The sequence below is a fragment of the Monopterus albus genome, unplaced genomic scaffold (genome assembly GCF_001952655.1).
Source record: "Monopterus albus unplaced genomic scaffold, M_albus_1.0 scaffold4.1, whole genome shotgun sequence".
Classification (NCBI taxonomy): Eukaryota; Metazoa; Chordata; class Actinopteri; order Synbranchiformes; family Synbranchidae; genus Monopterus; species Monopterus albus.
This window is the reverse complement of record NW_018127884.1, coordinates 6,932,134-6,951,784: the sequence shown is the minus strand read 5'-3', so window position 1 is coordinate 6,951,784 and position 19,651 is coordinate 6,932,134. Positions and strand designations below refer to the sequence as shown.

At 39.4% G+C, this 19,651-nt stretch overlaps 2 protein-coding genes across 5 annotated transcripts in view; both read left to right on the top strand.

The window, feature by feature from the left end:
• cgnl1 (cingulin-like 1) overlaps positions 1–5,509 on the top strand; it is a 28,887-nt gene extending 23,378 nt beyond the window's left edge. For all 3 annotated transcript variants that reach the window (XM_020607301.1, XM_020607286.1, XM_020607294.1), the window contains exons 15-19: positions 1,742–1,825; positions 2,042–2,166; positions 2,554–2,662; positions 2,785–2,948; positions 4,052–5,509. In XM_020607301.1, coding sequence (XP_020462957.1) covers positions 1,742–1,825; positions 2,042–2,166; positions 2,554–2,662; positions 2,785–2,948; positions 4,052–4,199 — 630 coding nt within the window. In that variant the 3' untranslated portion in view covers positions 4,200–5,509. The remainder of the gene's footprint in view (positions 1–1,741; positions 1,826–2,041; positions 2,167–2,553; positions 2,663–2,784; positions 2,949–4,051) is intronic.
• Positions 5,510–11,108: 5,599 nt separating this feature from the next.
• Positions 11,109–19,651, top strand: part of myzap (myocardial zonula adherens protein) — a 14,443-nt gene continuing 5,900 nt past the window's right edge. The window contains exons 1-9 of one of the 2 annotated variants that reach the window (XM_020608643.1): positions 11,109–11,216; positions 11,913–11,993; positions 15,875–15,967; positions 17,070–17,231; positions 17,355–17,447; positions 17,554–17,667; positions 17,756–17,908; positions 18,430–18,555; positions 18,839–18,967. In XM_020608643.1, the coding sequence (XP_020464299.1) occupies positions 11,148–11,216; positions 11,913–11,993; positions 15,875–15,967; positions 17,070–17,231; positions 17,355–17,447; positions 17,554–17,667; positions 17,756–17,908; positions 18,430–18,555; positions 18,839–18,967 (1,020 nt within the window). In that variant the 5' untranslated portion in view covers positions 11,109–11,147. Of the gene's footprint in view, positions 11,217–11,912; positions 11,994–15,874; positions 15,968–17,066; positions 17,232–17,354; positions 17,448–17,553; positions 17,668–17,755; positions 17,909–18,429; positions 18,556–18,838; positions 18,968–19,651 lie in introns of both variants that reach the window. The other variant, XM_020608635.1, reaches the window with a different exon arrangement.

The window sequence follows — 19,651 nt, the reverse complement described above, 5'->3', positions numbered from 1 at the left end:
TAGTTTTAGAGTTTTTGAAAAAGCACTGCTTATTGCCACCCTTCTGGTTTTATACCATGTATGTTTTCTGCAGCACATACCATCCAGAGGTCAGAGTTTAGCACCTTAGCAGCTTCTTTATATTAAATATAAGATGAAAAGGGAGGCCTGTAAGATTTGGCGGGGTTACAGGTTCCCCTCGGGCTGGAACTGGCACAGAGTCAAAGGTTCTGACCAAAATTTAAAATAAAGTGCATAGCGACATTAAGAGAAGCCAAGTGCATTTAAATCTCCTTAAATGGTTTCCCTTTTAAAAAATTTCTGGCAGAGAGAAAAGAGTGGCATTGTGGCAAAATGGCATTGGTTCGGTATGAGGCTGAGGTTGGTTGTCAAGGCAGCACTCGAGCTTTGTGCATTCAGTGCAGTGGATTGAGTGGTGTGTGTTTGTGAGCGTGTGCATGCGGGTATGCGCTGGCGTGTGTGCTCTAATGTCTGTGGGGAGACGATGGGGGAGTGAATGGCTATGGGGTGTAGGGGTGGTGGGGCTGCAGCAGGAAGAACACCTGCGTCTCTCCTGGCACCAGGTGCTCCTCTCCTGTCTAAATGAGAGTAATCTCCCCTCTCCTCTCCTGCCGTCTCTCACAAAGCAGATTAGTTTCGCTGTATGTTCCAGTCTGCTGATTCAGCTCCCTCAAGCACTGTGCTGGATGCACCAGTTATAGGGGCCATCGTTCACCATAGCAGCCCACTGTCACTGACTAATTGGCATAAAATATCACCAATTTGAAGCTCCTCTTACAAAGAAAGAACCTTCACCGCTGTATCGATTATTATTTCTTTTTTTTTTTTCCCCTCCCGTCCTTTGAACTAAGCTATCACTGAACAGTTGTGTTCATGCAGTCAGGTTTCTCTGAGTTGATTTAATGTGCAGTTAGTTAATACATTATGACACCAGATTAGTATTAAAGGGACCCTTTGAAATGTTCACCTTCTTGACAAGAGTTAGATCAGAAGATCTATACAACTCAAGGCTAGCAGATGATTAGCTAAGATTGGCATAATAACTGGAACAGAGGAAACAGCTGGCCTAGCAACAAAATCCACCCACCAGCACTGCTGAAGTTCACTGTCTACACATAACTGTGTTTAAACCTCAGATATAATGTGTTTTAGTGTGCTTTAGATGTGCTTGTAGGTAGATTGTTATCCTTGGACTGGCTAGCCATCTTCCCCGTTTCCAGTCTTTATGCTAAGCTAACTGGCCGCTGGTGGTATCTTCATATTTTCCATACAGATGTGACACTGGTTTTGATCTTAAGTCTCAGCAAAAAGGCAAATAAGTGTATTAACCAAACTGTTGAACTATTCCTTTAAAGCTGCATAATCATACACCATAGACAAAGTGTTACTATGTTTAAACCTTATTTATTCTCAATCTCAATCTATAAAGCTCACAGCTTTATATTTTTTACAGAAACTACTGCCATTGATTTTTCTTATTTTTATTACTTACCCAGCCCCCTGTTGCTGACAGTTAACATAATCTCAAAACATGGAATGTAGTCAAACTAGCAAAACCACCAAGCAACCATCACAACTATTTAGGGCCCTTTCTGCATCAACTGTTTTGTTTAGTTTTTGACTCACTGAGCACTACAGTGGTTTCTGGAGTGAGTGAGACTCAGTGTCTGATAATAACAGTCATCAGACTGTGGACTGTGTGGGAGTGTACCAATGATAGTGTCTGGACTCGGCTTGACAGGTGGAGCAGATGAGGAATGAACTCCTGCAGGAGAGGGCTAGCAGACAGGACCTGGAGTGTGACAAGGTGGCTCTGGAGAGACAGGTACAGACTCTCCTGTCTGGAGGGAAACAGCTACACACTGTGTTACTCCACAAACTCAGTTCAGACACGCACTAATTTCATTCATGTCTTTTCACCATTTTCATTTGATCATATCCATTCTCACATCAATGTAATTTTTATTTTTATACACAAATATGATTATGGTTTAAACATGCATTTGTCCTGTTAAGCACTGCCTCTGTGTGACTTCTCTAGAATAAAGACCTGAAGAGCAGAGTGACTCATCTAGAGGGCTCCCAGAAGTCCAACAAAGAGGGCTTGGTAACCCAGCTGGAGGATCGCATACAGGAGATGGAGGAGAGGCTGGAGGCGGACGAAAGGTGAGGTGAAGCCTAAAACTGGGAATAGAGTGGTAATGTGCTGTGGTTAAAGAGATGGAAGAGGAAAGGTTTTATGGAGCGGCTCCTCATGTTGGGAATGGCAGTCAGGTAGTGGCTTCCAGGTTCGAGATGAAAGTCAGTTTTTACTTGGACGCTGGTGGTTTAGGCCACAAAGCTGCAGCTGACGTAGGAGCAAGAGACACTTTTGCAAAGATTACAAGATATTGGATTAAGTTCTGCAGATCTATAGGTAACAGAATTATATACATCTTATGATTTTTTTTTTCACTCTGGGGAAAACGTGTCTCTTCAATCAGCTCTTAACTCTTTGTGCTTTAAGATTTATGTAAGTCAGTAGGATGATACATCGCACTGCATCTGTTTCAGGGAGCGTGCCAACCTGCAGCTGGTGAACCGCCGCTTAGAAAGAAAGGTAAAAGACATAATGATGCAACTTGAAGAAGAACATCACTCAATGCAAGATCAAAAGGACCAAGTACGTAATGCACACTCCTTCAGCCAACACTTTAAATAAAGTCCAGTATCTGTCATTCAGCCACATAGTGTTAGTAACTGCTGAGCCCCTTTAATCCACTGCATGTTGTTCATTTATTGAAGTTGAATCTGCGCCTAAAGGCCTTGAAGAGGCAGATGGATGAGGCTGAGGAGGAGATCGACCGACTGGAGCATAGCAAGAAGAAGCTGGAGAGAGACCTGGATGAATCACAGGAGGCCAACGAGCAGCTCCAGAGCCAGCTCAAAGCTCTGCGTACTGAGATCAGGTAAATGTACTAGAGCTATAATTTGTCATCCGTACCACGTAGACCAATCCTTTAAAGGTGCATAAACTAGGATTTTACACATTGTCTGATAAATCAAGTGAAAATGGGACACTCAGCTATACCAGCCTGACAACAATTGTCTCTAATGTTACAGAAACAAGGCATTAACAGACATGCAACCTGTATTTTTTTTTTACTTACCATTAAGTCCCACTGAGTAGTGGAAACATCACTTCCTTTCAGATAGCTCCAAGGTCAGTAAATCCAACCGGTGGTCGCTGTGTCTTCCTCCACATGATCACATACTGTCCCAAAGTAGTGAAATTAATTCCAACAGGTAGTGTAGCACCGACAATAACATCATGGATTGTTAATCCGCTCGTTAACCACATGCCGCAGACACACTGGCCTCAAGCAGTCAAAACAAACGGGTACTGTGCTCCGGGGGACTCCAGTGTTGATGTGCTGTCACTGCCCCAGGGGTCTTCACAGGCCGGCTGTTCGTAGGTTAGACCCGGTCACGTAAAACAGCGAGTCCCTGTACAGGAATGTTCCTGGACATGCAGTAACCTCAGGCCCTGTATTTTTCCCCACATTCTCTGGTCACAGTGCAGCAGGAGGTAAAATACTGTATATCCACAAAACCAGGCGCAGTCAAAACATTCTGCTTTTATAATGGCATCGGTGGATGTCGGGCAAGTTCACATGAACACGCAACTGCCTGGAGGTTATTTCCATTCAAGGAATCCCTTAAACTATCACTTGATACTTGAGCTTTAGGTCATGTCTAAGATGATAATTCACTGTTGTAACATTGTAGATAAGTCAGAAAACAAGGAAAAGCATGACATGGGGTCAGACTTGAGGCTGCCTTTTGCACAGTTTGCCACAACCAGGCATCTGTAGTTTATGTTGTTGTGGTCTTGTTGTGCCCTCCCATCACATCCAAACAGGATGTGATGGGAGGGCAGTTAAGAGCATCTTATGTGTCAGTTTGTTTTGAGTTTCACTCAACCCTCTATGCTGAAAAGAAATTCGAGTAGCTTTAAAAAAGGCTTAAAATAGACACGGTCCTGGTTATGGTATTGTTCTGTGTCATCCAGGCGTAAGAACACCTCTGCTCCGCTGGTCACCAACCTGGAAGATGACGACGATGACATCAGCACTGATGGAGAGGCGTACTTCAGCTCATCATTGGGGTATAAGCGCTCCTCAAGTCAGGACAATGTCTTGTCCACCTTCACTTTGTAAATAAACCCAGTGGTCAAGAATAAAGCTGCTTTATATGCGTCACTGTTGGTCCAGATGGGTGAAGAAAAACTCCAGATATTACACACATACATCTGTGTGAATATTCAGAGACTTTCCAGCTAAGTGAGATAATTAGAAATATTTTGTGGAAATCCAAACTTCAGCAGAGTTCATATAATTCTCCTGGATATTAAGTGTGGGTACAATCTGGATGTGGATAAATCTACTCAGTATTATTTGAGCAGCTCTGAGATTAATGGATGAAGTCATGAAAGTTTTTATGCTTTAGCCTGTTCTGTAGAAATGAAATGTATATACTGTTTAATTAGCAATTTTACATTCCCACATGAAGTCTTACCTGTCCATGATTGTCGGTTCTATTTTGAGTGGACTTCCCTTTAACACATGGATTACAGATGCTTGTCAGTGATTGAAAACTCTTTAATGCACTGTACCACATTGCAACCAGTCCTGCCTTTGTGAACAGTATGAAGTTATAATGCCATGCTTTTTTACGCCTGTCAAATATGTAACATTTATATAGTGAGTATGAAATTTTGTGTCCTTCACTTAAATATACTTTACTTTTTTAATGAATGAAGATCAAATCCAAATATATGAAGTGATGAGTGCCAGGTTTTTTTTTTTTATTTATTCGTGGTTGAATATACAAACTGTGGGCCCAGTGATTTGTTTGGGGAACAATAAATGAGGGCGTTTGTGTTTATACAGTTTCATATTACTTTATTACCATTAACACTGTAAATCGATTTAACTGTTACCAAAAGAAAGCTTTTGTAACTCACCACACATGCTACTCCTATTACTAGCGACGGCACAGTATTGCTTAAACATCCATGGGAAAAAAGCAGCTTCGTGCCAAACAGTGATTCTTGATTCAGAGTCAACATTTATCAGTTACTGAACAAAGTCAAAAATATCAAAACCATGTCATCTCAGAAAGAATTTTGATACTGGAAAGACTGATTTAACGTCTCTCTTGTCCTGAATGAGGGCAGTGTTAGTACTGAGCATAATGCAAGTCTTTTTGTTTAACCTCATACATTGTTTGAATTATGTCACTGTGTACATAAGGCCTTATGGATCCTGTTAAAGAACATATGTGGACCTCCCCAGTTTTTCCTTTTACCAAATGAGGGAAATTCTGAACTGACAATCGATGTTTTTCTACACTGTGATGATTTGCGCTCTTTGCTGGCTGAGGCCTGTGGAGGGGTAGAGTTACCTCTCTCTACACATTTTTATGTTTGTAAATCCTGCTGAGACTAAAATAAAGTTACTTCATTCACTCTCTCCTTGTTGATTAATTCCTGGCAACTATTTAACATTTAAAAATCCCCTCCAGACCAAAACAACAACAACAACAAAAAAAAACTGGAACAATAATTGATGCCTGATATATTGTTTTACTAAGTTTAAATACCTAGTTAAAAATTAAAATCGCATCTTCTCATGTTGCACTGAGTAGTGGGTGAGGAAGTATTTAGATTCTTTACTCAAGTAAAAATAATATGACAGCATGAGAAGTCCTCCCTTTCAGTTTAATTAAATTAAAATCATTTTCCCCCTTAATTTTACAAAAGAAATATGCAAAAAAAGAAAAAAACCTTCCCAATAAGCTGAAGGTTTTACATTTGCACTGTGCACAATATTAAGCAATCAGATAATTGTAGCAGAATAAAAGTTCAATATTTTTCTCTGAAGTAGAAGTACAAATGAACACAAACTGGAAAACCTCATATGCATCCTGTGTTTGGATCTGATCACCTCTCAGCCTGGAGCTTTGACCTCCTCAGTCTCTGGGGCAAATAAATAAATAAATTCATTTCGGCTTTAGAGCAGGATGTATTTGTAATTGATTTACATCACTTTGTAGAATTTTACTTTGATATTAAAGAGTCTTTTCTGTTCTTTAATGTCAAAAAAGCCACATCAAATCAACTCGTCAAACATGGGGGTTGCAGACGTCCCAGTCGAATCTACCACTGACTGCAGCAGTAAAAGGAGGTGAATAGATGAGGCCTCCTTATTCTCACTGCCTGGCTGGCTATTGTTGCCAGGGCATGACCTTCATTTGTTGCTATTCTGTGCGTAACAAACACATCAACCTTTCAAGTGCCACAGTATTATCTCTCTCTTCTGTGTCAACCCAAGCAGTAAACTAATAGAGGCTGCAGGCTGGAGGGCTTAAGAGGGAAATCTTGTATATGCTTAACAAGGTGATCATTCTTGGGATTCCTTTCTGTGCTTGAGTGACTCCAGCCAGAGTGACTGCTGGGAAATAAAGAGGTAGGCAGCTCAGAGCAGGTTGTCTTGGAGGGAACTATGAGTGTTGTCTGATGTTAATGTGTTGCAGGTTTGAAGTGCTATTGTCTTCACAAGGAGATCTTAGTTTCACTGTCCTAAATAGAAAACATACAAGTTTTACAAGTCTTGCAAGGATCTGGAAACAACTCTGGCAGTTCAGTGTAGGTGGCCAAAAAAAAAACAAACTTGTGATCTTGTTTATGAAAATGTCACAGTGCCATGCTGCCCCCTAGCTGCAATAAAGGTAAAGACACCTGTTTTAATTTTCTGGGTAAGAGTTTCTAAAACTATGCAGTGAACAAAGACCATAAAAGAACAAAAATATATATGAATAATCTTTCAGCAGAGTGTAACAAAAATGAGGATTTATGTTGTTTTAGTAAAGCGATATCAGTAAAAAAGGGATGCCTGTTTATGTCAATCATTACTATTCTCCAGGTATGCATGTTGAAAATGAAATGGGAAATGACATAAAAGTGGGAGTGATAGTTGGTTTTTATCACCCAGTCAGGAGTCTGTCTTCTGCAGACCCAGAGGGACAGAAAGCCTTTCACACCAACAGCCCATTAAACTCCCAAATACCTCCATGTTGCTGACAAATAGCTCGTTTTAAGACCTTTGTGACTGGTTATAATTTATGGCTGGTTTACTGAATAGCATATAGATAAAGTAGATAACCTGTTCTTACTATAAGTTCAGCAACTTACAGCAATGCTAAAATCTGACCTGTTCTTTAAGGTTAGGAGCCTCGTTCTTGTGCTTACTTTTAGACATACCCCAACAAAGTTACATTGTATTTTTGTTTTACAGTACTACTAACATCACTGCACAGAAACGCCAAACTAAACATCCTGTGGAGGCCTCAGGCAATAAATGCCTCAGTACAACAGGACAAACCTGCTCTTGTGCCTTGAATGTTTGGAGCCATTGTCTGTGGTAGAAGAAATGTTTGCATCCTTTATTTGAGTAAAATGAAAACTACCAAAAAAAATGCCAATGCTCCACTACAAAAGGTGTGCATGAAAATTATAGATATACTATCAGCCAAACATAGCTAAAGTATCAAAGATGAAAGTGTTCATTATACGAAAGCACTCATTTCTGAGTGTTATAAAATTATTGCTTGTATTTACTCTAATAATTAATATGACATTTTCAGCAATTATCACTTAATGTTGTATATTGTAAATGTGATTCAAATTGTACACACAGCTGGGGAGTTTATTAGTAAAATAATGCATCCTATTTTATCAGTGCTTTGTATTATTTCCATGTAAAATCTTAATCTGCTATAGTAACTCTGATTTACAGTACGATATTTACTGTAGACCCGAACTGTAGTAAACTGGATCTTTAAAGTGCCAGAAAATCTGAATACTGAAGTACCTCAGTACTACTTTCCACTGATCACTATCACTGTGTATCTGTTCTCTTTTATGATCAACACATACTTTTATTACAGAGCTAATATGTATTTTGCCACAGTTTTCTACAAAGTAACAAAATGAGCTTGTGGTCAGAACTGCAATTACTTACAGGAAAGAAATTATAGTATATTGCCTATTATATTTCCTATCTTGCTTACATGATAGATTACACCCAAGCAAAATGAACCATGGATTTAGATCAAATAACAAAATATCTAAGATAAAAAAGATATGACCTCATAAGCTACTTGTGTTGTGTATTACATTAGAAACAGCTCCAGTTCTGCTGAGCTCTTCCCCTTTATGTAAAGTCTCTTGAACAGAACCAGTGAATTGTCAGAGGCTGTTACTGATCTTCTCCAAGCTGTTGCCATGTTCTCTTATTATGGTATCAAGCCTTTTCACTGGAAAAAACTCTAAAAATGTCTCTAAACTTTCATGTTTTTCATTGATCCAAATAAAGAGTACACAATACTAGGAAAGTAAGTCACTTGACCCAGAATAACACAGACACACAAATGGGTTAACTTTCCTCAGTACCAACCCGAGACAATGGTTCAGCTTGACTTCATGACCCCATAGTAACACATAAATAACTGAATAACCCAGTATTACAGGGTAAAGGCTGTAAAGTTTGTTTGAAGTATTGAATCGTTACTACAGTATACTGACCAGGACCTTGGTCAATTTTTAACTCTGTGATTTCAAGTGTGAACCCAAGGTTTAGTCTTTACACAGCAGGCCAAGTGATAATATTCAGCTTCAAAACTGTACTTGTTGTTTGTTTTTTTTTTTGCAAAAGCAGCAATACTGCAACCCGATTAAAAGCCCTGCATTTAAAATGTTACTAACGTATTAGCAAAAAGTACTTTAAGTATCAAAAGTAAAAGTATCTCAATGCAGAAAATGTCTCCTGTCATTGTTATACATACAGTATTTATCATTTATATTTTGAGCTATTCTATATAGATCTACAACTAATTGTCAGGACTGATCACTGTGTTGATTATTTCCTTGATTAATCACTTAATTGTTTGGTCTGTAAAGAGTCCTTCACAATATTCCAAATTACTCAGTTTACTATAATTCACACATTTAAGAAGCTGAAACCATGATTTTTTAAAATCTATTTAAAGGACTTACATCACTAAAACTCAGTTATCAAAGTGGTACTGACCAACTAATTAATTGTTTTGACTCTGAGTTGGGCAACAGTATCTATAACAATTCACATTATTTTGTCAGCTCTTCACATATTTGATGCTAAACTCATGATCTGAGTAATAGCGATTAAACTCTAACTGCCAAATTATTGTAGTGAAGTAAAAGTATAACATGCCATGAAATGGAAACACTTAAGTATGATACAAGTACCTCCAAATAGTACTTACAATGTTTGAGTAAAAGTTCTTGGCTGAGTACACAATGCCTGTCTTGTGAATGACTGTAATATTGTATTCTTCTCCAGTCTTGTGTACTCATGTAAAACTTGTCCTTCTGGTACCACCAACCATGTGTAATTAGTCCAATGCTGAAACAAGATCTGATCACAAAAACAGTGAGAGCACAATCAAGACAGGAAGTGAATATCATATGTTTATGGGAGATTTCCACATGACATTGGCTTTGGATCAAGACCTGGCTGAATGACTGGTTCACTGATTGCAGGAGTAAAGAAACACTATGTGTTTGATTTCTGGTTGCTGATTAACTGCACAGTCCTGTTGTTAAAGAAATACCTCTCATATTGCTCTGCAGATTTTTCTATTCATATTTACTGATGTGTTGTGACATATTTAAATTTGACTCCGGCTTTCCTCTGTGTCTCTAGTTTCTATTAAAAGGGAATGACTCCAGGCCATTCACAAGAGGAATGTGATCTGGCTGTCAGGATGATTTTCTGCCTGTAACCTGGAGATATTTGATAGGATGCGTAAGTATAAACTGATGACGATAATAACTTCATCACATACTGTATAACCAAATGAGGGTGTAGTTCTATGGCAACAATAACATTAAAAAATAATGCTTTCCGTGCTGTCTTCCTTTTCATCACTATCAACTATCAACAGTATCAATAATTTATTGGCACCAGCTGCTCCTGTACTGGGTGGGACACCTCCTGCACCTTTAGTATGAACCTGTTTTAGGTTTTATTCAGCTGGGAAAAACTATTTTCCCTCTTGCAGAAGTAGTGGTGGACGAAATACTCAAATCATTTAGGTAAAAAAATACCACAGTAAAATAAATATTAGCAGGAAAATACACTTAAAATATCTAAACTACAAATTATGCAGAGTGACCCCTACAGTATCAGTTTTAAATCATTATATAATTGATCGTCATTTTGTAATATGTAAGTGATAATTAAAGGGTGTAATTGGTCCAGATAGATGTAATTTTTAACTATTTCTACAGTGTTTGGTACTGTAATCTGTAATATTCATATTGTTTGTATGTAACATATGAAACTGAAAAGTAACTTGATCTAAAGATGTCAAATAAATATAGTGGAGCACAAAAAAGTAATTATTTGTAAATAATGTGCTGGAGTAGGAGTATAAAAAAGTATAAGTAGTATAAAGGAGTTTCTTTGTTACTTAGGTACAAGGACATCCAATTCATAATCAAGTACAGCTCTTCAGTAATTGTATTTTGTTGCTTGAATGAATAGAATGAATTGCTGTTCTGCTAAGTGTGCTGTGAATAGCAGCTCTTGTTGATCATAAACACTCCACCTGTCTCCACCAGACTAGGACACGCCCTGTGAAAGTCCTGCTCTCGGGGCAGGAGGCACAAACCGGGCAGGCAAGTGAAATGTGGCCCGACAGGTCTGCTGAGACGCAGAATGAGACGTAAAGAGACGCAGACAGACAGGTAGGGAGGTTGCTGAGTGACTGACAAGCCTGTCAGCCAGGTGGATTTAGAAATGACATAGCTGCGTTTCAGTTGCTGAGTGTATAAGTGGACTGCACCTTAGAGGGAACCTCGGGGCCCTGTGGACACCCACCACCACCTCCACTACCACCAAGCTTGACAGAGTGGAATTTCCCTCCTTTTCCCTGGCTGTCGCCAGGAGCAAATGGTCACTGTGAGAATTTGAGCAGCACTCAGGAAAGACAGTGAGAGGAAGAGGGGGAGGCGGGTCAGAGAGGGAGAGGAAGAGAAGCCAGGGGTGGACAGAAGAGGAGATATGCTCCGCTACGGTGCAGGACGAATTGCTTCGACCACCACAACAACACAGGACTCCCCAGAGTCTGAGGTATGAAGTCCCATAGACGCTGTGGCACTAAAACTCTGTGTGTCTCCTCTTTTCTGTCTCCCTCACTTTCACTATTTTGCAAACAGCCCATTTTTTTCCTGCTGCTTTTTACTCACTTGTTTCTCGTCTGTCTGCAGTGAGATCATTTTTCTCTACCCCAGCTCATATTTTCTTTACTCTGATCTAAAAGTTTGTTTGTGATGTGTTCGCTTACAAGACCGTGTTACCGGAGCTGAGTGCGCCAGAGACAGGGCTGTCATGTTTATTTGAACAGCTCTTTGATAAAACCAGCCTTTGTACTAAATCCACTCTTAAAGTTATTCCCATTGTTTGCAAATGATGAAAGACCCTATTAATATTTTATAAAGTGAGCATGATATAAGCACATTGCTCACGTACCTTTGGAATAGTGACATTAAATAAAATCTTTAAAATTTTTAGCTGTTAAAAATTTTTGTCTACTGTAGTGGACATTTTATGATGATGCATCTGCAGCACATTTTCAGGTCATTTACATAAAGTTTGTTTGCGGTTCTGTTGTCATTGTCTATAAATAACCTCATGGTGGTGGATTATTCAGGTGTTGAGGTGAAATCAGTCTATACTTTAATTTCATGGACTGTTTAATGTAAACTATTCTGTCTTTTCTCATGGTGACATAATGAAAAATGTATTTGCTGCCTTTGTTTTTCTCAGAGGAGGATCAGGCGCCTCAGGTTAACTCTACACGCAGGAGACGATGGAAACAATGAGCCAAAAACTGCAAACTCAGAGACAGTAAGTCACAGAAACTTAACAATTAAACCACGCTGCATCCTGCCTATCAGTCTTACTTGACAGATATTAGCTAAAGGTTTAATGAGTAGAGTTAAATTAAGCTGTTGTTGAACTGAATTTGACTCAACAAACCAGCTGAATTTGTCTTTCTCTCTAACTTTAAATGAACAACACACCAAGACAGTCTCTGAGATAGTGATGTGGGAGAATGATAAGCACTGAAACATGCATTAATTCATCATAATAATACAAATACCTTGAGAGAGAGAGCGATGGTGGAGCCACTGAGATTTATGTGTTTTTTATCATGTGGTCCAGTTACACATTTATGGCAGGAGGGTGTGTGTGTGTGTGATAACACACACACATGCAGCTGTTTCAAATTTACTTCAAAGCTCAGCTCTGACTCTGAGCCATACAATAGAAATATTTTATATACTCTGGCTGAGCAGACAGTGTGTGATATGTCACGGAGATCCCTGAGGCACCTGACATGACCTTAGACAAAACCTAACTCAAACATTGGTAACTAACACAAACACAGCTCATAAAATTGGCATTTGCTTATTGAAGTGCCGACTTACACTCAGGCTATGCGTTGTGTGCACTGAGACCATATAAATAATGACTGTGAGTACACGCTGCAGGCTGTATGGGTGTTTGTTGTACAGTATGTTGCTCTGCCCCTGCTTTTGTTTGTGTTCAGGATCTGCGGTTCAGAAGCTGATGGCAGAGTTAGGCAGTAAGGGTGTGAGAGTGAGTGACATACTTGGCTTATTCCTGGCTCTGAACAGGATTTTTATCCTTCTTAACTGTGCAGAATCTTTAAGAAAACATGGTGCTACAATATAATTTGTATGAACCTTGATCAGGGTGTATTGCATTGGTCAAACTGCCACACCTCCACACACTCCAGCGATAGCATGCTGCTCTAACCTCTGAATGTGCTTCCCATTTGAGAGGGTGTGACCATGACTATTGGAACTGATGACAGAGGGCAGTGAGAGCAAGAGTGAACACACAGTCCGGAGTAACACACGTGCTGGCTGATGACATGTACTTCTGTGTGTGCTTATTGAACACACAAATCTGCAGCCTGTAACTATGTAGTCAGTGTATCTGGACAGACGTCAGCAGCTCTGGCAGCAGAGTGGCAGTGTGATGAAAATGAAATAGAGGAAATGCACATAAAATGGAACAGAATAGATGAATAACAACATTTTGGGAAAATCTCTTGTTTATGTCCTTGCCAAGAGTTAAATGAGAAGGTAAATATGCTGCTAGCTTAGCTTATCAAAAACACTGGAAACAGTTAGCTTGTCTCTATCCAGAGGGAACAAAGTCCACCCAGCCACACATGTAAAACTCACCTTTTAACAGATTAAATCTTTTTGTTTTATCACACAAAGTGTGAAAACATTTCTTATTGGCCAGAGCCAAGCTGTTTCTGTCTTTGTGCTCAGCTAAGCTAAGCTACAGTGACGAAGGTAGAGACAACAGTGAGTCACCAGTGATGGAATTCTTTACTTACTGCAAGTAAAAGTAGCAATACCACAGGTTAAAAGTACTCTCTTACAAGGTCTGGCACTCAAAATGTTACTTAAGTAAGAGCACAAACGTATTTGTATCAAAATATACGTAAAGTACCAAAACTAAAAGTGCTTATTATACAGAATGGTGCATTTTACAAAATGTAGCTATATAATGTTATTGAACTATAATTGCTGATGCGTTACTGTGTTAAACACTTTAATATTCCAGCTGGTAAAGGTGGAGATAATCTTGATTTTATTTTGTGTTTGTAATTTGAATTGCAGTACTGCTTTATAACTTGGGACTTTCCCTTGGGGATCAAGAAAGTTGTATGATTATACTGTATGTTGTTGTAGTGTGGGTGTGTGTGGTTGTCTGGCTCTATGATAGACTGGTGACCTGTCCAGGGTGTATCCCGCCTCTTGCCTAAGCTGGGATTGGCTCCAGCTCCCCGGACACCTCATTAGGACAAATGGTATATATATATATCAGATGGATGGATGGATGTATTTTGTTGTATTAATCTGATTCAGAAAAGAAACTAAAGCTATCAAATAAACGCAACGCATTAAAAATACAATATTTGCCTCAAATACGTAGTGAAGTCAAAGTATGAAGTAACAACAAAGGAAAGTACTCAAGTACACATAACTCAAAATTGTATGTAAGTACAGTATTTGAATAAATGTACTGAGTTACTTTCCACCACTGTGAGTAACTACATTTCCCAGAATGTTGAACTATTCCCATAAGATCCTAAATTTACTAAATATATCATGAAAATGAAGTGCTAAAACAAGTGAGTGCATATTTTGGATTTTTACAGTGTGAGTCCACATGTTTTATAGACAAATTTCTACCGATGTTGCTCAGTTTTTGAACTTAATCTTTAAGGAAGGTCAAATGTCATTGTGATTTTTTTGATGAAAAAAAGAAAAACAAGGTAGAAGGGGCAACAAGAAGTTAATCAAGGGGGGAAGAACATGACCAAAACATCCACTGTCAGAGATATCCATATTACTGTTTCAGTAGCAACGCTGGTTAAGGTGGTTTTACACCATAAACTTAAGTGTGTCATGTGCAACCTGACACAACATGCACACAATCAAGCCAGCGACTATGGCCTAGAGCAGATGTAATGCGCCATGACACACACCAGGGGAAAAACACAGAATGGCTACATATAGAAGTTTCTACACATACAGTACTGGATATCATCCTTACAATGCCTCAAAGTACCTGCAACGTGAACGAGACTCAGCTCAGTGAGCCCAATGAGAGGGGCTTTGTTTTGTGAGTTCAACTTTCATATTTGTGTCATAAAATAAGGAGCTAATGCAGCATTTGAGTCCTTCGCAGTGTCGTCATATGTTAGAGCATACGATTCATGTGCAACAAACAAATGACAATTTAGTGACTTATAATTTATTTAATAGTGTTTAGGTAGTTGTTTATGTAATTCAGTGGCATCTGGGAGTTCCTCAAGACCACATACTGTAACAAAAGAATCCCTTTGTGCTTTGCCAAAGTTACATGGCTGTAGTTTCAGATACAAAAACCAGGCAAACATTGCCCACCAGTGTGGTCAGACAGTAGCACTGTAAAATTCAAAGCTAAATGACAGCACACAGAGAACCTTTGTTCTAGTTCCTCCTCGCACTCAGTGCAGTGCCTATGGTCTTGTTAAAATCTAAAGATGGCTGTTTTTTTCCTTCCATCTGCTGGAATCCAAAGCCACCCATTGGCTTCACCATTTCTCAGCAGCATGTCTTCTGTAGATTAAGTGGTGCAGAAATGTGAGGCTCACCTCTGTCCAGGAGACGACACTGGCATCTTTGTTCTAGTCCCTCCTCACTCTTATCTCTGTGAGCTGTGGAGCCTCATACTTCCTTCTCTGATTACTACTGTGGGTCTGGACTAAATGTTTAACTTGAACAGAGGTTTTAAAAAGCTGTCAGTAACTCTATGAAAACATGTGAATAAAAATGTGAACGCTTTGGCCAAAGCACCATTGTCAGCAGAGCTTACAGACCCTATATGTCTGTGTCATTACAGGGTGAGCAAGCTGCGCAGACGATTTTTTTGACTGAAATGTTCAGATTTTTTACTACATCACTTTATGCACATGAAATACATTTTCTACATGTAACAGAAGCAATGACAGACTACAGTACCTTCATGCAGCACAAACTTTACCAAAGAAGGCATCAGTGATGAGGAATGTTTACACAAAATAACAACCCTTATTTTTAGCATTTTTGAACTTGGCAGTTCCCATACCTTGAGCAAAGTAAATCATCCACAACAGCAATTTTGAATACTTGTTGTTGTTTTGTTTTTCTCTGCAGGCTGAGAAAGAAAACGACATCAGCAGAGCATGGAAGAAGAGGAATGGGCTAATCCAGAGAGAAAGGCCAGCTGGCAGGGAGTCACCTCAGCAGGTAGACAGACACATCCACCACATGAGTAATAGGCATGACACTGCGATGCATACACTGCCACTGTTTCAACATGTGTACCACTGACATCCTTCTGTGAAACATGTTATTGTGCATGTACTCTCTGGCTGTGATTAATAATGTATGCATCCTGAGCATGAACAGATGGCTGCAGGTGACTATAACGAATTTTATGTCTCAGCTGTATTTGTTAGGTCTGAAGACAACTTACTGTACATATTCACTGTCACTGGCTCAGTAAAATGTTTTATCTTTCTTTGAGTTAAGTGACAAACTAAAAGTGATACAACACATATCCAGATAATTACAGCTGACAGGATTAGTCAAAAAATATATGTTGAAAATGAATTTTAAACAATTAAAATAACCCATTAACTGTTTCAATTATATTGAACAAAATGTTCAGATGTTTTCAGTTCTAGTTTCTCTAATTTGACTATTTAAAAGATTATGTTTGTTTTCTATAATAGAAAATGTTTGGACCAAGTAATCTGTGTAAGTCTGTTTGGTTTTAGGAAATAGTATGCAGATTTACTGATAAAGAGGTATTTGTGGAAGGCCTAGAATTAATTTCTTTTTCTTAACTCCAAACAAAACATTTGCCTCTTGCAGTGCATTTTAAATATTTAGAGAAACTGAATCTTTTACCTACAGTTCTGTAACTTATTTGTACCCATGACTGTAAATGTCATTTGTTATTTAGTTATTGCATTGTATAAAGTGCTGCACTGAACCAGTGTATTTATTTTCATCTGGTGCCTGGTAGAGATACAAAAGGCAGAAACAGCAGCAGCTAACGTACTGGGTTGCAGAAACCTGACACCTTCCATACAGCCTGCACTTTTGTTTTTAGCTGTTCGTTCCTAATCTTCCTGTTTCCTGTACTCAGCAGAAATAGTGCAGGAAATACCTGACCGAGTGTACTGTACATACAGTATGCAGACATGTGCATCCACACACACACAAACACACACATATAATGTACCTGCAGGTGTGTGCACACAAGCACAGTGGCAGTGTTAGTCAGGCTCAGTGGAGGGTGGCTACAGAAACCTGACCAGTGCAATCCTGTCTCTCTCAGCAGGTCAGAGACGTCCCCAATGGGGTGCCAGAGACCTCGCTGCAGCATCATGGGCCCAAAGTGTATGGCGTAGTGCAGAGGATGGGCTCGGACAGACGGCAGGAAGTAATGGCACGAGAGTGGTCAGTCAATCACCTTCAGGAGGAGATGAGGTACATTAGGGAGGTGAGTGTAGTGTAACACAACAAGAAGAAAGGCCTTCAGGTCCACATGTCATTGTTTTAACATCACATCTTCTGTATAAGGTTGTGTAGGTTGTAGCTGTAAGTTCTGTGTACATGTATACAGGTGAGAGATTCACTAGAGAAGGTGAGAGAGCGGATGTACGGGCAGTTTGGCGGGATGCAACAATCAATGCAGAAGCTTTCACAGGAAATTAGGGTAACTAATTATGCAACAGCACATGACAGCTCAGAGCACCCCATCAATTTCTAATCTATGAAGATGTGAGAAATTTGAAAATGCAGTGTACTGTTTGTTCCTGCAGGTTGCCAACGCACATCACAGGCTTCTGGAGTCAGAGGTGAGGGTCCGGACGGCAGCCATGGAGAGCTTTGATCAGATGAACAGCTCCCTTATATCTTCTAACATCACCCTGCAGGTAACCAATCACTATAAATGAACCTGCGAGGACTTCCCGTATGACAGCTGAATGTCATTACAGAAAGTAAAAGGAGTTTCCTTTGCAGAAATCCCTTCTGGAAAACTGTCAGAATAAAATAGACTCAAGAGAGGAGGTGAAGACTTTGCGCAACACCTTTGAGAATACACAAGAAAAACTCAGAAACAGGGAGAGGGAGCTGGCCGCCATGCAGGCTGAAAACCAGAGTTTGAGATTACAGGTAAGACTAAGTGTACACTCATTCATAAAAACCCTCATGCAGCCAAACATCCAAAGCAGTAGAAGTGGAAATACCTGATCCAACACGTTTCATTGTCATCCAGCTGGTGTGACAAGTGGGTGCAAATATGACCTGTGGCAAAACGGTCTGTACCAGTGATGTGTCTGCTAAAGAAAGAGAAATCTGGAACTGATCACCCTTCACCTGAAATCTTTCTAGTGTTCAGTTTGTGCCTCAGGTTACAGTAACATCATAAGTAATATCCTTTACTCATCATTATAATAGTCCCAAAAGTTCTGAAAACTAATTTCCTCTTCTAGTTTGTGTGATGGCCAAACAAAAAATGGTTACTTTAGTAATAACTTCAACATCCAAGAATGAAGCTGTGATCCAACAAATTTGACAAGAGATCATCTCAGTGCTGTACAGTTACAGCTGCATCCACATCTGTTATTCTGGCTTCAGTATGAAATAATCAGCCATACACAGTCTTAATTTTGGCTGTTCTGTGAATGGTACAGGTGGAGTCTTCACAGGAGGCCAGCATTCAGGCGCTGCGGGAGCTGTCAGCGAAGCTACAGAGGGAGTATGAGGAAAAACTGATGGAGGAACAACGGAAACACAGGGAGGAGATTGAAAACTTACAGGTCTGCATTCTTTACTCCTTATTCACGTAATTTCACCATTGTACGTCACACATGGTTTCAGCTGTCCTTACTGTACAAAACAACGTACAACAAAATAGATGTGTGATGATTACTCAATATATCTCAAATGCCTTTGATTCTGACACATTTTACAAAGATTATGAATGTGAATTTTGCTCTAAAGCAAATCCAGTCTGTGACACTCAGAAATTCAGATAAATTTCAAAATTCTTGAAAACTGCATGCACCGTTTTAAAACCAGAATGTATTTCTGTTCCCACAGGCCCAAATCGATGAGTACATCAGGCGTCTGGAAAACGCAGAGAGGCAAATCAGGACTGCAGAGGCCAGGATTGCAGAGAGGGACGAGAGAATTGTTGAACTGGAGCGTCTTCTGGACTGTATGGGAAAGGTGAGGCAAATTTTAATATGGCAAATATCAAGCTAACTACTCTTCATGTAAATAGTTAACATCTTACACCAGCTTTGTACTCTGTCTTTCTATTCTTCAGTCTCCCTCTGCCTTTGATTAAAGTTTTCTCAGTGACTTTGATACATTTCTCAAATCATCCTTGATATTTGCAAAACAGTAAGAACATTTCTTGAAGTAATTTGTTCAAACAGCACCACTCAATTGATTACTTGCAAAAGCCCGTCACTTGCTCATAATCCTTTGTTTATCTCTTAAAAGTAAATACTTATGTCAGCAAACCTGTCAGTGCATCAGAATGACTTCGTTTACGAACAAGGCAGTCAGAATGTTTAGTCATGTTGTCAATATAACAGCATATTCTGGAAGTATTTGAAACTATGGCTAAGGTTTGATGGCAATAATTACAGTTTTTCACAATTGCTAAAACAATAAACCCCATTCTCTGGACCAAATTCTCAATAGCCTAAACCAATTTGTCGAATAAATCACTCTTTCTGCAAAACCTTAAACAAGTTCAGGTACTTAGACTCTGTTAGCAAATCTCATGCACTCTTTTTGCTAAACTCTAAACACATTCTCACTCACTAAAACACAATTCACACTGTGATGAACCTGTGTTGCAAAACACTAAACAGAGGACAGCAGAACTTAAACACAACTAAA